The 18,186-nt window shown below is 37.9% G+C and overlaps 1 protein-coding gene across 2 annotated transcripts in view; it reads right to left on the bottom strand.

Annotated features, from left to right (window-relative positions):
- RNASEH2B (ribonuclease H2 subunit B) overlaps positions 1-18,186 on the bottom strand; it is a 49,258-nt gene that overhangs the window by 17,014 nt on the left and 14,058 nt on the right. For both annotated transcript variants that reach the window (XM_019529976.1, XM_019529975.1), the window contains exons 4-8: positions 15,451-15,527; positions 12,653-12,770; positions 5,625-5,689; positions 4,181-4,283; positions 491-572 (exon numbers count right to left, since the gene is read on the bottom strand). In XM_019529976.1, the coding sequence (XP_019385521.1) occupies positions 491-572; positions 4,181-4,283; positions 5,625-5,689; positions 12,653-12,770; positions 15,451-15,527 (445 nt within the window). The remainder of the gene's footprint in view (positions 1-490; positions 573-4,180; positions 4,284-5,624; positions 5,690-12,652; positions 12,771-15,450; positions 15,528-18,186) is intronic.

Genomic DNA, 18,186 nt, shown 5'->3' with positions numbered 1-18,186 from the left:
CTTTTCAATTTAAATATGAAGCAAAATAGGTTAATTTGAAATTGAGTTCTAGAAAAAGGGGGGTGGGGAGAAGAGAGCACCTAGGACTGTGCCATGGGAGATCTCAGTTCCATTCCTCACTCTGCCTCTAGAAAGCTGAATGAATTTTGGATAAGTTACTTCACTTCTCTCTATATCTTTACACTAGGGACAATGATACTGATCTCTTTTGCAAAATGCTTTGAGAACTACACTAAAAGTTCCATGCAAGAGTCACCTGGCATTATTATTATTATTATTATTGCTGTTTTCCACCATCAGAACAATACCAACCAGGAATAGAATGCAGTCTGCTCTCTTGAAAAAGAAAACTTGCATGTATTCACATTTATTATTTTTTGCTGTTGCTAGATAAGTAAAATCTATTTATTTTACTGTGATCTCGTGGTTAAGACTACATCACTTAATTTACTGCAAAATACCCTAGAAAAAACGTTTAAAAAATACTTACTGTAAGTATTTTGACAACTCCACACTCAGATCTTCAGGAATATATTCTGATATTAACCCATAGGCATAGCGTAGATAATCCTCTGGGAGAAGAAGCGGAGAGAGTAAGGGGGAAAGGTAAAAGAACATCCATATTACATGCCTATGTGTCCATCATTCAAACCGTTTCCTTCTATGTACGCAGAACCCACAAGGATGGGCTCATGCTAAAAGACTACTAATAGATCAATAATGATTTTTTTTGTGTTGAACAGTTTGTAAAAGGAATTAGTCTGTTTGCTTTGCTGGCACATTATTCTTCATGGTACGTACTCTGCAAAACCTGTTTGCTTTTTGAGAATACTAAATATCACATATTTTTTTGCTACAAAATTAATTTTAAAAAAACCTGCAAAAGTAAAAGGCTGACTCAACAGAACATGTAATCATTAATTTTAAAGCATCTGGATCCTACAATTATTTGGCAAAGGTTTCAGTACTAAAATGTATTTCTGGCTTCAACTGAAAACAATTAGATGAGACAATGAGTCTATTTCAAAGTCTTGTTCTTAATGTCAGTATTTTATGGAAAATGTCAAGGCCTATCTAAACATCATTGGCAAGACAGGATAATTATCTGTGGAAATATGAACTACTAGAAGCTGCTTTCAGAACAGACCACTCCTGGTATAAATGTTTTTCTGGAAATCAAACCTTTTGTAACACAAAGTCCTAAAACATCTTTCTCTGTCACGTTTCCCACAAGTACTTGCAAACTGAGGTCCAGATCCTATAAATACTTATGCAAGCTGGTTACTTGATGTAAGTGGGCTTGCTTGTGAGCAACTGTATTTGCATGTGTTATTACAGGATCAGATCTCACGTCGGTATCTCACCTGTGATACAACTGTAAAACAGCCTGGCACATTCTGCATGTGCACGTACATAATCAGAGAAAAACTGGGCTGGAAGAGATGTCAGAAGGTCATCTACTGCAATACCAAGCTTAGGCATCCCTCGCCTGTCTAAAGAGTCTGTCAACTCCCAAAAATGCATATACTCAGTGTTCTCAGAAAGCAAACACGCAATGAAGAATATAAATGAGAATGGTAAACCAGCTCCTAAAATAGCGAGACCTCTCTCTCCCAGGTCAGACAGAGTTTCTTGCAAGCTGTTACATGCATTTTTAATCATAACAGCACAAAGAAAATTGGTCTAAAAACAGAAAATATTAATGAACTGGCCCCAGAGTGTACATTTCAGCAATATTGGCACCAATTTTCTGTATGCTTTACAGAAAAAAAGGAAAAATGCACATTTGTTTCTCAAATATTTCCTAGGCTCCAAACCCACAACAGGATCCAAAACCATAAAGGAGCAGTCCAAATCCAACACGTTGAAACTGTACTTCACCCCAGCATTTATTATACCTAAACAGAAATGCTGTTGCCATTTTGCTTTTCTATTTATGATGCTGAATTATGATGTTAGGTCAGCTATTCCTGCAATCCATACCCAGAAAGGAGACCTTATTACCCCTACCCTCTAGAAATCTTCACTAGCTTCCCCATTTAAAGATACAGCACACCTATGCTTCCAGGACTTCCTCCTCCCACCCTAAAACTTCTTTGCTTTAATTTGTCGTTAGTTCTTCATTTACTGAGACCACTTTCTTTGTTTCTCAAATGTCACAGCACCTCCCTATTTTGTCTTTCCCCAACAGACTTCTCCCACATTACTTGAGCCATCTGGACTAGTTTCCCTACTAGCAAGTATCATCCAAGTCTCACCTCTTTTCTCTAGTCTAATTTGACTCCCAACGCTAATAAAACTTTGAGATGCTACAAGCAAATTCTTCATTCAGTTCATCTACTGATGCTATTACCTCATTGTAACTGTTGACCAAGCAGCTGAATTTACATAGAGGTAAAGCTTTCTGCAATACTCTGAAATAAGTATAGAGTCAGGTTCTGCTAACCTCTTACCATATTTACTCAGTTCCAGAAAGAGCTCCATCTCCTCCCGCCTTTTAACATCAGGAAAAAAGCCCCTTGTCTTGGAATCAAGCATGAGTGGCAGGGGAAAGCTGGGGGCGGGGAAAGGAGGCAGTTGCTGTAGCTCCGTGTTAGGGCCAGAACCACAGCTGCTACCTGCCCTCCTCCCTCCTCGCCCCAACTGCCTCTGCACCATCTAAAGCTTTGGGCCCCCAAGTCCCCCATCTCCTGCCTATGCCATTCCTACACCTCCCACTCCAGCCCCACATACCCTTGTTCTAGCACCAGCAGGTTTTGTTCCAACTGCAGCCTGGAGCACAACCCCAGCCCAGGCCCATAGCAGCGGTGCCAGCTGTGTATAGGGGGCAGCCAAGGGAGAATAAAGTTTGGTGAGGGGAACAAGCAGCTGGAAGAAAGCTGTCAGCCCCTCACATGCTCCACTGCCTCCCCCCCACACCACAGCACCTGTCACCCCACTGCTTGCAAATGTGACCTATTCTTAAGGCACAATATTTCCCCCCTTCAAAACCTAAGCTTTTTCTAATTGTAAAGCTGTGATAAAGGCTACTTTTTTCTTTTAGGCAGAAAGAAGGAAGAGCTTGGTCAGTTTATTGAAACGTGCAGAAAGTAATGGTTAAATTTTTGTAAAGCTTGCCACAGTCGAAACAGATTAATTTCCTAAGTGATAAAAAGTTATTGTGAAGTTAAAGTTAAAGGCACTTTTATATTTCTCAATCCCATCTCCCTCTTTGAAACTATGTGTTACAATCGCCTAATAAAGCTGTCCAAGCTCTCTCTCAAATTCTGTTGTTCCTTTGGTATCATTACCTGGCAACTTGTTTTCCAATTCATCAGCAGTCAAAATGCAGTGAGTCTGACAATAGTACCTTATTTGTTACACTATATACAGACTTTTGGACCTCTGAGTAATCTGAATCATTTATTCTGACTTGCTCCAAATTTGAATTTATGGTCTTTAAGCTTCCTTAGCTTTTCTTCATTATAGCCTGTTTTTGAAGGGCTCAGTTAGTCAACTTCAGATTCCAACCTGTCCAAGGAGCCGTCTTTCTTAAGACAAAGAGGACCAAAAGCTAAAAAGGAAAATTTTAAATGGCCTCTACCCGCTGACTTGGGTAGTAATAAACTACTTGATATGATGAGATTTTCAAAATCATCTGCATGACACAGAAACACAAGTGTCACAAGCTTTCCGTGGAAGCTGCACTGCTGTATATTGTGGTTTTATATAGATTCAATATCATATTACATAAACGTATAAAATATTACATACATTACCAAATAATATATTTGATATGATATAATCATATGTACTGTAACTGTGCTTATCCACACTATTTATCCACCTCTGTATACATAAATACCACACAGGAATGGGATACCAGGTCAGCAAAACATTTAAGTGAATGCTTAATTGAGCAAGTGCATTTTTCTCTAAGATCTCAATAGAAGTTACCCAGAAACACTTCCTTCAATGCATCTTACTGCTTATACAGGACTTTATTCCAAGTACTACAGAACTCAAAACAGTTGTGGCCCCACTTATAGTGATGACAGACTAAGAACACGTTTACAAGAAATGCTTCAAAAGATGACTGCAAACCATTTTAAAAGATTTCTGAAATCTAACTTACCATCTAATCGCAGGCATCTTATTTCATGAAGAGATAGCTCATTACAACTACACTTTCTTCTCTTACCTTCAGCATCTGTGATTTGTTTACTGCTGATAAATGTAGCTGACTGCACCCTTCTACCAACACATATGTTGCTGCCTTTAAGTACTTTCACTGTCTGGTTGACCTATAAGAAGCCGCAGATTGAAATGTCTGCATCAGTGTTGTCATACACTTGTGTTAATGCAGTGACAAAGCCCTTGTAATTTTGTTTAAAGCACATAAAACACTCAGGTTATGAACTGCAATGAAACCCAATATATGTTTGTAATGACTAGCATATGATCTCAAAAAATTAAGTCTCTATTATATCCAGCCTTCTGCCTTTGAAATGTGGCAGTCAGATTTGCAGCACCACTGGGATGAGCTGAAATTTACAGATGGAGCAGCCAGGATTTTACAGGTGATTTTTGCACCTGCTAGGAGAATAAGGAACATGCAGGTTCTTTCGGAATGTGAATGGGGTCAGGAACAAGGACAGACTCAACGGAGTCAGACCAGACACTGACATTATTGGATTCAACATGAAAGAGAGACAGAATGGAGGCCCCATTATAATGCTGTAGGCACCTGTTAAAGCGTAAATATTCAGGCATTAATCAAAAAATAGAGATGTGGATCCATAATGTTCTTTTCTAGGGACAATTTCCTTTTAAGCCAGCCTCATAAAATTCCTCTCAACCCAAACAAATAATTTCTCTCAACAGGAAAGAACATCATTGCTTTGCCCATTATTATGACAGGAGCTGGAGTACAGATTTTGTGGTTGGGTGTGTAAATTTTAATGACATTTTTTAAGGTTCCTTCACTTCATGTGAGCAACTGAGACCTAATCAGTTTCCCTGATGTGCTGACACAACAATCTATTCCATTTTAGGGACTTAGTTCTTTTGTGTGCAGAAGACTGCAAGAGCACAAAACTGTACCAATACCATTTCTTTTCAGTGTGCCATAGAAGATTTGGACAGGCCCATTTTTCAGCAGGTGCATCACTCCAGTGCCCCAACAACTAGAGATCTCACAGGGAATACATAACTGGAGCAGGGTTCAAAGTGTGCTTTGCCTGACTACCTGGCTAGGTTTACCTGCTGGAAGGCACTGGGGAGGGTGAAAAGGTTATGGCCCTGCCTGTCCCAGAACTTCAGGGGGCAATAGCAGAGATAAAATTAAGGACAGCATTGGAACAGTGATTATAGCCTTTCCTCAACCTTTAGGCACCTGTACAGAAGCCAGATACAGTCTACACCCAATTAAATACAACTTCTCTAGAAACATTGTATTTCTTTACTACTTCATACTGTGTACTTGTCCCATTCTGAAGCAACTACTTTGATACAGCACCTGCCTTTCTTCAACTGGATAAGGACGTCCAATTTACTCGTTTTTCACTATTCTAACGATGCTGACACATTACTAAATGTTTAATGATTTTGCACTTAAAGGCATTTTGAAATAAAAACAGAAATACCTTTTTCTTTAACCACCTCAATGTCTTCTCTTGGTTGTATTTGTAAAATTTCTGATGGCCAATTTCTGGGATAAAACACAAGAGGTCAAAACAAAATTAGTTTGTTTTGAATTTTTAATATGTTAGAAACTTAAAAAAAAGAGAGAGAGAGAACGTATAAGTTTTTTCACAGTCTGCACATGTTTGATGTTAAGGTAATAAGATTAAAAAATACTGGAAAGTTGGGGGAAAAGAAAACCTGAGCAAGGTGACATTTCCAACTCTATGCCTGATCATTCTCTAGTTACACCTTGACCCAGCAAAGCACATGCTTGAGATTTGAGCAGCCAGTCCTAGTCCCATTAGCTTCAGTGAGACTATTCAGATGCTCAAAACAAAGCACATGCTTATAGTGCTTTGCTGAACCCTTTCTGACACATGCAAATGGACTGTTCAGTTTACAAAAGATATGGTTAAACACAAAAAAGCTTGGTCTATGGCTCTGATTCAATTGTTGATGAATGTGTGCTTGAGCCTCTCATATTAAAACTTTTGGTTTGTAAACAAGAAAAGGTGTCTGGAACCCAGGATGGGAAAAAAGTTTTAAGAAGAATATCCATTTTGTCCTTTCCAAAAACTTCCCCAGAAAGTCTCATGGATTATGGCAACACTTTCATTCCATCTTCTGACTTGCAAACTATTTAGCGTAATGGCAAGAGAAATGAGGTGTATTTTTTAAAACACTTAAATATGGTAAACTTTTTGGGGAAGGAACATATTTGTCTTATCTCTTATTTAATAAACTCAATATTAATGATAATGACATGTATCAATTTAGGCACATTTCTCGTATCTGTAACTATGAGACTAGGTGTTTACTGTTCATAGATGACCAATTATACGAAGGTTCATTGGTTCGGAGTGCTGGGACAAAGAGAAGTGGAAATTACAATGAGTTGAGGACAATGCCAGTGTAATAGTATCATAACTCTGCATTAATATTGAATATTAATACTAATTAATACTGAAAAAGTTAGGAAATTGAATGAACTATTTAGTAACATCATATAGGAGATTGTGAAGCACACAGCATTTCCATCTTGCTCTTTAATAGGTATTTTAGTACATTTTAATCTCCTGTATACCATTCCCATAAATACCTACCATCTGTTTTATGTCCTTTAACAGTTCCTATATCATATTCCAGCATTAGGTTCATGGAGTTTCTCTTTTCTAGCAAACAACCAACAATACTTTATTTATGAATCCTTCAGCATTTCCTTCTTTGAGGTTTATCTTGGCTCTTTCGGACTGCATACAGATATCTAAGTATTATATACTCTTTGTGTATGCCTGGCAGGGGGTATGAAGGGGTCATGGAAACGTTACATATAAAACATAATTTAAATTAATTTCATATAGTTTAAATTCACTTGTAGAAGAGAGAGTAAATTTTTTTTATGTAGCAAAAAAGAGAAGAAACCCTGATGTAATTACTTCATTTCTAAAGTGAGGTGTTGCAGGTAAAATAATTAGCTGTAGGATGGTTGACTACAGCCCTTGGGACTGAAAAAAAGTTCTAAAATGGTTCTGAAAGGAAAAGCCTGAAAGAAGTGGTAAAGAAAGAAACTTTCCGGATACGTGAACCTGTTACTCAAAGGACTAACGTGACTTGGGTCCAAGTACAATGTGTACAATTCCTGGATTCCTCTCTTATCTGACAGAGTTCGAGAAGGGGACATCCTTTTGCCACCCTCCCCCAAACCATGTTGAAAAGCAGTTCAAGAGCAGATTCCTAGGCACAAACTCCCCCACAACAGTATGAATCAGTGACTCAATGAGGGAAGGAAATGTATAATTGTGAAGCCATTTTCATTAAAACATGTGTAAAATAATTACATGGAACCCTTCAGAGATCACTTTGTTTGAAAATAATTTGTGCGTTTGACAGTTTTGATTATTAAACCCTAGAAACTGACAATATCTGAGACCTCTGAAGAATTAGAGTGAGTTATGAAAGTCACAAACTGCTAACAAAAGGATTCAATATTGGAACGTGGATTTAACATGTGATGCACATTTGATATTGGTGAGAGTTAGCAACTATGTTTGATAATATGAGTATATATTGGAAAGCCTTTTGTTCCCTAATGTGTCTGGTGCCTATAAAACCGGTCTGAGACATCTGGAAAGATTGGGTTTGAGAAATACAGATGGAATATAAGTGGTTCTACAATTAAATAATATGTTCAGTGATCGGGTAATCACTATGTAGACTTGGAAGTTTCCCTAATGTATTGTTCAGCAAACTGCCTAAAGCACATTTTAACATCTATTTTTGCAGTGCTTTCCATAACTCAGAAACTCGTATGGCCCCTTTTTTCCTACCTTCTGGGAATACAAGCTTGGCAATATTACTTAGTTATTCTAATCAGGTAAGTTTTCTTGGCTCTTCATGTTAATCATATCAGACAAGATCACAGTGCAGTTTTTGCCTTACAAAATGAAATGGAGTAACACTCAAGAACTGAAGTTCATAACCCTTTATTAATCCTTTTCCATTGTAGTCTCGCTCTCATATATGAATTTATTTGGAAACAACTTGCCTCATGCAGATTTAGGGAACAGAAAACAAGTCATTTCCTCTACTAACACAGCAGGTAAGTGCCAATTCAGCACTGTTTTTACTACGCAAAAGAACCACTGCTCTATGTGATGACTGTGGGGTGATGGGAAAGTGGACTTCTTAATATTATGTCACCAAGTATAAAATTATCAATGTGCTTGCATTAGAATTTATTACCCAGATTCCTATTGCTCAAAATTAGGTTAAGAATTGAAGCTGTCTTGATTATTGAACATGGGAAGCGATTTTCCACTCTATTCAGCACTGATAAGGCCTAACCTAGAGTCCCATGTCTCCTTTTGGGTACCACACTTCAAGAAAGATTTGGACAAATTAGAAAGAGTTCAGTGAAAAGCAACAAAAAAGATTACTGTAGGTCTACAGAGCTTAACATGTAAGAGGAGGTGGAAGAATTGGGCGTATTTATTCCGACTTGGGGGAGGAGAGGAGGGATTTAATAACAGTCTGCAGATACAAAAAAAAAAGACATTGTTACAAACAGGGTAGACAATAGATTCTCCTCTGTGTCCACAAGGAACACGACAAAAAATGTTTTAACTGCAACCAGGGAAATTTACATTGCATATTCAGAGAACTTTCTAACTCTGGGTGTGGTTAAGAAGTAGAGCAATTTACCTAGAACAGGGGTTCTCAAACTCTGGTATGAGTGCCCCGGGGGGATGCAAGACCTCTCTGGAGGGTACATGAGAGATATTGGGTAATGGCAAATCTAATTTTCATTATAATAATAACTGGCATTTAAGGAGCTAAAATATAAGCTGTATGCTGGTAGGGGTATGCAAGCAGCTGGTAAATCTGGAAGGGGGTATGTATTAAGAAAAGGTTTGGGAACGTCTGACCTAGTAGGTTTGTAGCAGAATCTCTATTACTGGAGGCTTTCAAGTGCAGGCTGTTCAAAACCTCATCTGGAATACTTTAGACAGGGATGATCCTGCCTTGAGCAGGGGGTTAGATGACCTCCTTAGGTCTCTGCCAGCCCCAAAGAACCTGTCCTCTAAATGAGAAAGAGTACACAGTGTACAAGGGGAAGCCTGAGAAGAGTACCAGTGTTTTTTATTTCTTTTTTTAAAAAGTCTTAGTCATATTGACGCTTCTTGTGAGCCTTAGAGAAAGTGAGTTCTTAAAAGTGGTTTGAATGAAGAGTAGGCAGTGGACATCACGAAAGAGTGCGATCAGCATCCTTAACCACTGCTTGCTATGAATCAACAGGTGCCTATACACACACTCTAGGGTGGTGGTGATCAGGCATTTTAATTAGAGAGGCTCTCAGGAGCCGTTCTAATTAAAATACCACACCATCTCATGTATTCAAAACCCCATGTTTCAAAATGGCAGCAGGGGTGCTTTAACTAAAGCTCATCAAACAAGCATTCAAGTGCCCTCCACTGCCATTCTGAAATGCAGGATGCTGAATGTATGAGATGCTGCAGCATTCTGATTAGAACACTCTAGCAGATTCGATTCTTTTTTTCGTCCTGATTAATCAAGTCTGCTCCAATGCGTTCTTAACAGAGCGCACTGCAGCACGTGTATAGACACCCAATGTGCTGAGTGTTGTGAAAGATAATGAACAACAACAAAAAGCCAGAGTCAGGCTCCAAAATATTATCAAAGCAGAAAAAGACATGGATCAGACATGAAAAACTTGGAGATACAAAGGTGGTTGACAATTTAGTACTATGTATGAAATATTTAAAAAAATTAAGTCAACAGCAGTTTGAACATTATACTTCAAACAAAATATAAAGATGGAATTAATAGCTTTAAAGGTCTGTACTAGTTGTTGGAAGGACTATACAAAAAACAACAGGTAAATAGTTTCCATTTAATTAATGGAGTAAGAGTGCTTCTCAAGGTTGCTTTGGAGTATGACAATTGTAAATTTAATTTACATAACTGATATGAAGATTAGTAACAACTGTAATATTTTTGCAAAGAGGAAAACAAATATGTCCCAGAAGACTATGCTATGATTTGGATTAGGCTCCCTCCAAAGGGTATGGTGCCCAACCTCTAAGGCAGAGATGGCCAATGTTTTTGGCAGACAAGCCACAAGATAAACCCACCCTCTGCTCAACTGCTGCCCTGCTTCCTTCCCCTTGCTGAGCTACTGTGTACTAAGCACAGCGCATGCCCATGCCATTTGTAGCATGTGTGCCACAGGCTGGCCAACCCTGTTCTAAACTGTTGCGTCAACTTCCTCGTCATTTTAGTACTGTATAACATTTTCTGAAAAATTTATTTTGAAACCTAAAGAGATCACCTGCAGCTCAGAAATGTAAATGTAAAACAATAGCCATCCTGGTACTTATTTTGTGAGGGGCTGTCTAAGTTCAATTCCCAAAAACAGGCCAATGCAGACAAGGTCTCCAAGAACAAATTAAATCTGACATTCTTCCTTCAACAATGTTCTGTGTGACCTATGTAGACCTCCACTCAACGTCAGGAAGCCACTGCAACATGAGGCTCTTTATACAAAAATGGAGGTCTTTGTGATTTTTACTCAGTTGAAAATTAAAGCGATACTTTCACAAACTCTGCTGCTTTTTCACTGAATAAAAGTGCCAAGCCCAGAGCCTGGATCGTTTTATTGTTTCTCATGTTTAGCTGAGAAAAATAAGGCCACTTCGTTTTGTACAAATTTTGTTTTGTCATGGATTTTTTTCCCCATGTGTCACTCAGCTAAGACTAGGAAAGACTAGGTATCTAATCTCCCTGTACCCACATTCTATCATTAAATCTTCTAATTACTGGCTACACACAACATCTATTCAATTGCCACTACCAAATTTCCCCTCTGATCTTGCTTTCTCATTGCAAAATGGTGGCTGTTTTCAGTGGAAGCACATTCTACTTATGTTCAAATTAAGCTTTTCTAAAGAAATTGCTCCACAGCTACAACACACTATATTGCACATGACAGTTCTCTAAAAGATCAACATCTCTCCCCAAATTAATAATATATTTACTTTATGTAATCTAATAACTCATGAAAGTTATTGCACTTTTGTATCTGTGATGCTTCCTGTTCTGTTATCCCTTCTGAACTGCCTAAAATGTCCCTTTCCAAAGATGTAAGCAACAATACAAGTCTGTTGCATCCAGTTAAGCCTAGTTCAAACATGCCTCATACTCCTCAGGACTCTGTATAGTGCGCTACATGCTTAGGAACTGCAAAGATTGGTGGAGTTTGAGAGGACAAAATGGGCCAATGTAGTTCTCAAACTTCTATAGCCTTTCTTATTATGATTGGATCTCCATTCACAGTTAGGAAGCCAGCACATCACGGGGTTCCTTTTACAAAAGGTCCTTTGTGATTTTTACCAATCTGAAAATTAAAGGCTAAGTTGCTATAAATTATGCTGCCTCTTCTCCATGTTTGCCAAGCTGCACTATTGGAAAAGTCTTTCATTTAAAATGTTTCTAACAAAAAGAAACCACATTCCTTGAGCTGCTACATTTGAAGTACACTTATAACCTAAACAGTGGCACAAAGGACATTGTAGTATTCTATTTCTATTGTGCCTCATTTTTCTTCATTTAAAATATACTCAGTTTACAAGGAAAAAGCTGGTTCTTCTACTTGTCAGAAAACTCTTATTTGGGATCTAAAATACAAACTGAGATCCTTTCATCACATATTGCCTCAAGTAATACAATTTATACAGGTGAAATTAGGCTTTTGGTGCTTTCTGTGAAATCTCAACTACATAAGTACAACGGAATGAAAAAGTATGCAAAAAGAAGTAGAATCTGCTTCACACACTCAAGAAGAGCAATACAAAACTTGAATAAAAGAGAAGATACACATCTGAACAGAGAATCAAAATGATAAAATAAGGTGGTGCTGCTATTAAGCAGTCACTTTTCTGAATAAATGTGCACCATAGTATCTCCAAGTATTCCAGTTCGTTAAAGATCTAACCAAAGAACATATCCACTGTGAAAGCCTGTTTTTGCGTGCTGCCCCAGATTTGTGCTTGTGGAAGACATACACATTCAAATGCAACTGCAAAAACTTCCCCCTTCCCTCCCCCAGTAAAATATATAACATAAAGCCTAAGGTACAAGTTACTAAACACGAAAGATTTAATCTATGTGGCATGGCAGTAAAATCAGAGTACAAGAGAGATAAGTTTTTGGGAAAATAATCTACTCGCTGAATGAATTTCAGTACTAAAGCCTAACAGATCATGCAGCGGCATACAGAGACATATCACAGATACTAGACAAAGTACAGTGCAAAAGTTGGCAGGCATCTAATGTTATCTGCTTAGCAACAGAGTGACTTCTGGTCCCATTGTGTAGATGTCAATTAAAAAACAGTAAAGATACCCTTTAGAACTCAACCAACAACTTAAGTAATAGTTTGTTAGCTAAATCAACACCCCAAATTATGCACCTTTTTCTTCTGTAATATGATGCAGCAATTGCTTAACTCCTGCACATTGTAGTAACATTGTACAGCTAGGAAACTCTGGATCTACCACAACTTGATTCAGCGGTTGAAACTTTCCTTGCTGAAAAAGATCAAAGGATTGTAAAAACGTTACTGTCAACAATAGCAATATAATAAGGCATTAAATACTTTACGGCTAGATTTAAAACCAAGGATTACAAAGGAGGCTGAGTTGCAAGTGGTATCACATGACATTCATAAACTGATTACAGAGCAACAAACAATAAATACAGATTTCAAAACAGTAAATACCTGCAAAGTGCTGAACTCTTCAATTAATGTCCTTAGAAGCCCAGTTTTAAAACACTGTGGGGACAACTAATGCAAAATACATCGAGTGTCTTTTGGAGGATAAGAGGTACCGTAGTTAACATGTGCCAATAGCTTTTTCTAGACCACAACCTGCCAGATTACATAGTGTCATAAGTTTCATTGATGTTTTACTTTTCTTCGTTCTAGAAAGAGGAATCTCAGAGGACCAGGGCAGCTTATGGAACACAGTACTAAACTTTCACCTCTGCAGTCGGTTCCAGTTTGGCCTGAGGTCATACATAAAGTGGTTCTGGCACAGCTTAAAGAGCACTGTAGATGAGAGGACCATCAAACAAACTCTACCCTTGCCAGACATTACAATGCATAATAATTCAGGACAGTTTGGCATAACTGGAAGTTTTCCTTTTGGAAAGGTTCTTGAGTGCATCAGTACAAAGAGTCAGTGAGTCCTCCATCCTTAGAAAGTAAATTGTTTCTGGAAGCCAAAGCTGAAGCCGTTACACTAGTTAAGGTGAGATGACAAAACTAGTTGGGTAAACTGCTTCCATAATGAATGAATCCTCTTACTGGGGTAGAGAATTCAGAAAAAAACCCAAAATACAAACACCCCCCCCCCAAACATTTAGATTAATAGGTTAAGAAAAGGATTTTACATTTGCCTCTAGCACAAAAGTGCAGGGATAATCAAAACATGAGGATGATTATGAGAAAATAAAAATAAAGAAAAAACTAGAAACATTATGCACAATCTAAAGGACTAATGAATCTGAGGGCATAAACAAATGTACACTCCGAGCAGTCTGAAACGGGGTGCTCAGGAGGGTTCAGCAGCTTTTACACTGTAACAATTGTGAATGGTTGAAATGTTTTTTCTATACTAGTATCTCCACAGGCTCTTGCCCTTGTATCAGTTAGCGTAAGAACTGCTGAGCTATCCTGAGCAGCAGCTCCCCCTCCTCCCTTTTTGTAAAACCCCACATTCTGCAACAGACCCCACTCTTCCATGGCCATCCTCCCCAAATTCCTACAGCCCAGACTGAAGTAGAACTGGATGGCCTTATCCAGACTATGGGTCACATGTTTGACATCCCTGCCATATGTTAAAAAGCATATTTGCTTACTTTGTATCCTTAAACTGATAAAATACTTACAATGCCATAGGATATTACTGGATAATAAAACACCTAGCCAGTTTTGATTTCTAGAATACGCTCAAAAGTTAGATTTTTATTAATTAAATCCATATTTTAAAACCACAAAAATAATTATTTTCCACCTGCACTGGAATACATAAAATGAAATGCTGCCTCTCTCTGGCAGGACTGACTTCTTCTGGTTTGATAAACTTATTTAGTACACAGACAAGAGATTATGCTCATTAACTGACTGCTTGTATTTTAAAATGCATGTGAGAATTTAAGAAGCAATGATTAATACATGTATTAATGATCTTTGACTACTTCATCATCTCTTTGCTCATTGAAGGGTCACATCAGGAATTATTTACATACCAGCTCCTGAAAGATGCTCAAAACAGTCAATTTGAGCTTTGTAAAGATTAAACTGCCACAGAAAGGTTTCTTCTTTGTACCAATAAATATGAAGTCCTCCCTTCCCCAAAGCTGACCACAATTCATGATGGGAGCTATTCAGTTCTATGCCAAACAGCAGCTCATCACTCCACAGTCCAATATCCACCAAGTTAGAGTCTCACTTTACTTATCAGGGCAGAATGGATTCTCTGCTTTGAGACAAAATCTAGCCAGCACACAAAACCCTGATGAATTAATAGTGCTTTGAAGATTTTTAGGTCATTTCAAGATGTTTTGCATATATTCAATTTAAGCTTTTACTCTCTTTGAGGCCCATGCAATTGTAGTCATAGACCTTAACCAGCTGTGGCAACAGAACCTTAACTTAATGGAAACATTGTCCCAAGAAATCACAACACAGATTTCTCAAATATTCTCTCTCTCTTTATTTAATATTTTGTTAGGAAAACTTGTTTAGAGATCCATCCTCAGGAAAGATCAGACGTGAAAAATCTCAGTTGACAAAAGTCAGCTATCTTAAGGCTCACCAACATAGTGGGGGAAAATTTAAAATGTCCCTAGAAGGACAACAACACTCTTTTCCCCACCTTTAGTGATAAAAAAACACAGATGAGTGAATTTAGCTTAAGTTTCCAAAATGTTCACATTGGGATGAGATCAATTATGGAACACTTCAAATGAAAAGAAGATACTTGAGAAGGACTATAAGCATAAAAAGATACAGTTATGAGAGAAGTCAAACTGTAACCTTAACTATAACATACTTTAATGACAAAACATCAAAAATATCAACATACTGTAGAGGATATACATGTATATTGAGGCAAAATGTAATTTATGCTTTATTTAGCATTAAGTTTCTCAACAGAAATAACTTTTTTCTAAAATTTCCAATCAACAACCCAGGACACTTACCTCTTTCTCCGCCGTTATAAGGTACCAAAGTATAAGAAATAAAGGATCCATTGGTGTTGCAAACAATAGGCGTCCATCTAAACATATGTAAAAAAATGCAGTGCCTTTAAGCATTAATATATGAAACTTGACTATTTCCTCATAATTTTAGACCTAGCAGATGCAGCACTTTAGTGGAACAGTAACGAAAATTCTAATTGTGCTTTTGTTTGATAAATTTAGGGAAGTGCAGTTCTCATTTGCACATAGCCAAAACTCAAAGACAGTGGGTATGGGGAGGGTTAAGGAGGTGTCACCAGGCAGCTGACTGCTGGTCCCTGATTCTGCTCTGCCTGAAGACGGCATTAACTTACAGCAGGAAGAGAAGAAAATGAGTCATGATGGATCCTCTCTTCATCATGACCATCCCTTCCCTCCACTTATATCAGGCTGGCTCTGCAGCAGGAGGCAGAGACAAGTGGTAGAAAAAGATGCAAAAGAAGCTATAGCTGCCTCTGCCTCTTTTCTGAAGGCTGGAGATCCTGCAAGTGAGAATTCTCCAACTAGCATCTTAGGCAGAACCAAGTGAATTCAGTGAACCAGAAAACCAAACCAATGTATACAGTTAAGATACAAACGAAAGCCCCATCCAGCACTGAAACAGCTCTTTCTGCCCACATGGAGTCCACTGCAGGATGGTGGCTTAATCAGGCTTTTCATATCAAAACAGATAACTGGAAACAGCAGCGCAACACGAAGAAAATTCAGTAATAAAATCCAACAAATGATGACATTCTGACATTAATTAGCAATCTAAAAGTTAGTGTAAATCTATAGGTTTGACTGCAGCCAAGATTTTTTGTTTTAATTTTATAAAAGGGAATGTTTCAATAGACTTATGCAACTTTGTCTAGGAAGAAATATTTAAAAAGAACACTCCCCTCAAACAATCTTCAGTATTTCCCAACTCTTAAAGTTAATGTTACTGGCAAAAAGTTTTCAAATGATTTGTACCAGCAGTTACAACTAATTAGATATTTATTCTTCTACGTGAAATAATTTTGAATTTCCAGTGGATGACCCAGTAACTGAAACTAGCCCACTTGCAAATTATAGGTTATGATTTCTTTTATTGTTTTGTATATTTATTTCCCATTTCTCTTCACTTTAGAGTTTGACTGTCATGTTAGTTCTTTCTTACAATCTTCTCTTTTCTCTTCTAATCTGACTGATGAAAGCATCATTTGTTTGACAAAGCAATATTTTTTAAAATAAAGGGGTTTTTTGCCTTTGGGGGAAGAACATACAAAACATTACAATGCATCTCTCTTCTACTCATTTGCTCCCTTAAAAAGAAGTCCAGTAGCTAATTAATCTAGTAACATATTACAGAGAAAAAGAGAGAAGAACCCATGCAGTGATAAAACAATATGTTAATAATGATAAGAGGCAATTAGAATGACAGATCTTGGGAAGGCAGCAGAGAACTGAATTTCCAGAATGACTGACGATGGAGAATGCTGTAAAGATGATCTGTTGGCTAACCAAAATGACCTGTTGGCTAACATTACCCAGAATACTGAAATTCCTAGGGAAAAAGTATAAGTACTATAGCTGATATCTTAGTGCCTGAAAAACAGTCTATTGGTACTTCACGATCACTGAGAATGGTCTATAAAGAAAAACACGGGCTAGTGAGAGCATACAATATGCATGGGCACAGCAAACATGAGTACAGCCTCCTTCAAGTGATGCAGGTATTCAAATCCCTCAAAGAAGCAGAAGTACCACATGTCAGACAGGTACCTCTGACAAATGGAAGAAAAGCAAGGGAAACCCCATTTAGGAACCTGAAAGGCTCACTAGGCAAAACTGACTAGGAGAAAATACGACACACAAGATATGATTACATGGCAAGCTTACTCTGTCTGGCAGCAGTGTCCACTAACACACTATGCTATGGCAGGTGAGCTACTGCTTATGCCAGAAGCATAGAAGACAAGTCTGTACAGTGTCAAGGGAAGATCAATTAATTGGCTCTGTCATTCAGCAGGGCTAATTAACCTCTACAATGCACTGGAAGAACATAGCTATTCTGCTTCTGACTGCTGACTGATGTATCATTTGAACACCATGCTCCTTCTAAAAAGCTGAAGAATTAACTTAAAACAAAACAAACAATAACCCCCCCAACTCCCCTTTCTTTTTCTGAGGTTAGTTTTACAGATCCCCCTGCAACAATCAAAGTCGTAAAGGAAAATTTTCCAGGCTCCTAAACAAAGCTTAGGTGATGACTCCTGAGGCTAGCTATTTCTCAAGGGCCAAACGAAAAGGTGGAGGGGGAACTGGAAAATTTAATGAGTAGTCACATGAAGCAGGCCCACTCTCTTGGTTCCCCGTACAGGTAAAACACCCTGTGCATCTGTGCAAATAAAATTTAAAATTATAAGTGCACTTATATATTATAATTTTAAAAAAATCATATTTTCTTTAAAAAACAGTTTGTTTCTCTCTCACAAAATATTACATTTCCTGCTAGAAAACTTCAAGTAAAACAGGATGCAAGATGATCTTATGGGTAAGCTTCTGCATGATCTGTAGCTTGACTGGAAAATAAAGCTTCATCCAGTGATTTTCTGATCAGTAAAGCACTGTTACATGCTCAGAAAGGAGGGCAAATAGATCATCTACCTTCTGTTTATAAAGATGGGCTAGGATGAGGTAATGGCTACAAACAGAACTTTCTCCAAGTAATGG

Source organism: Crocodylus porosus, unplaced genomic scaffold (genome assembly GCF_001723895.1).
Source record: "Crocodylus porosus isolate Cpor-Errol unplaced genomic scaffold, CroPor_comp1, whole genome shotgun sequence".
In the NCBI taxonomy this organism is placed as follows: Eukaryota; Metazoa; Chordata; order Crocodylia; family Crocodylidae; genus Crocodylus; species Crocodylus porosus.
This window is presented reverse-complemented; position numbering and strand designations above follow the sequence as displayed.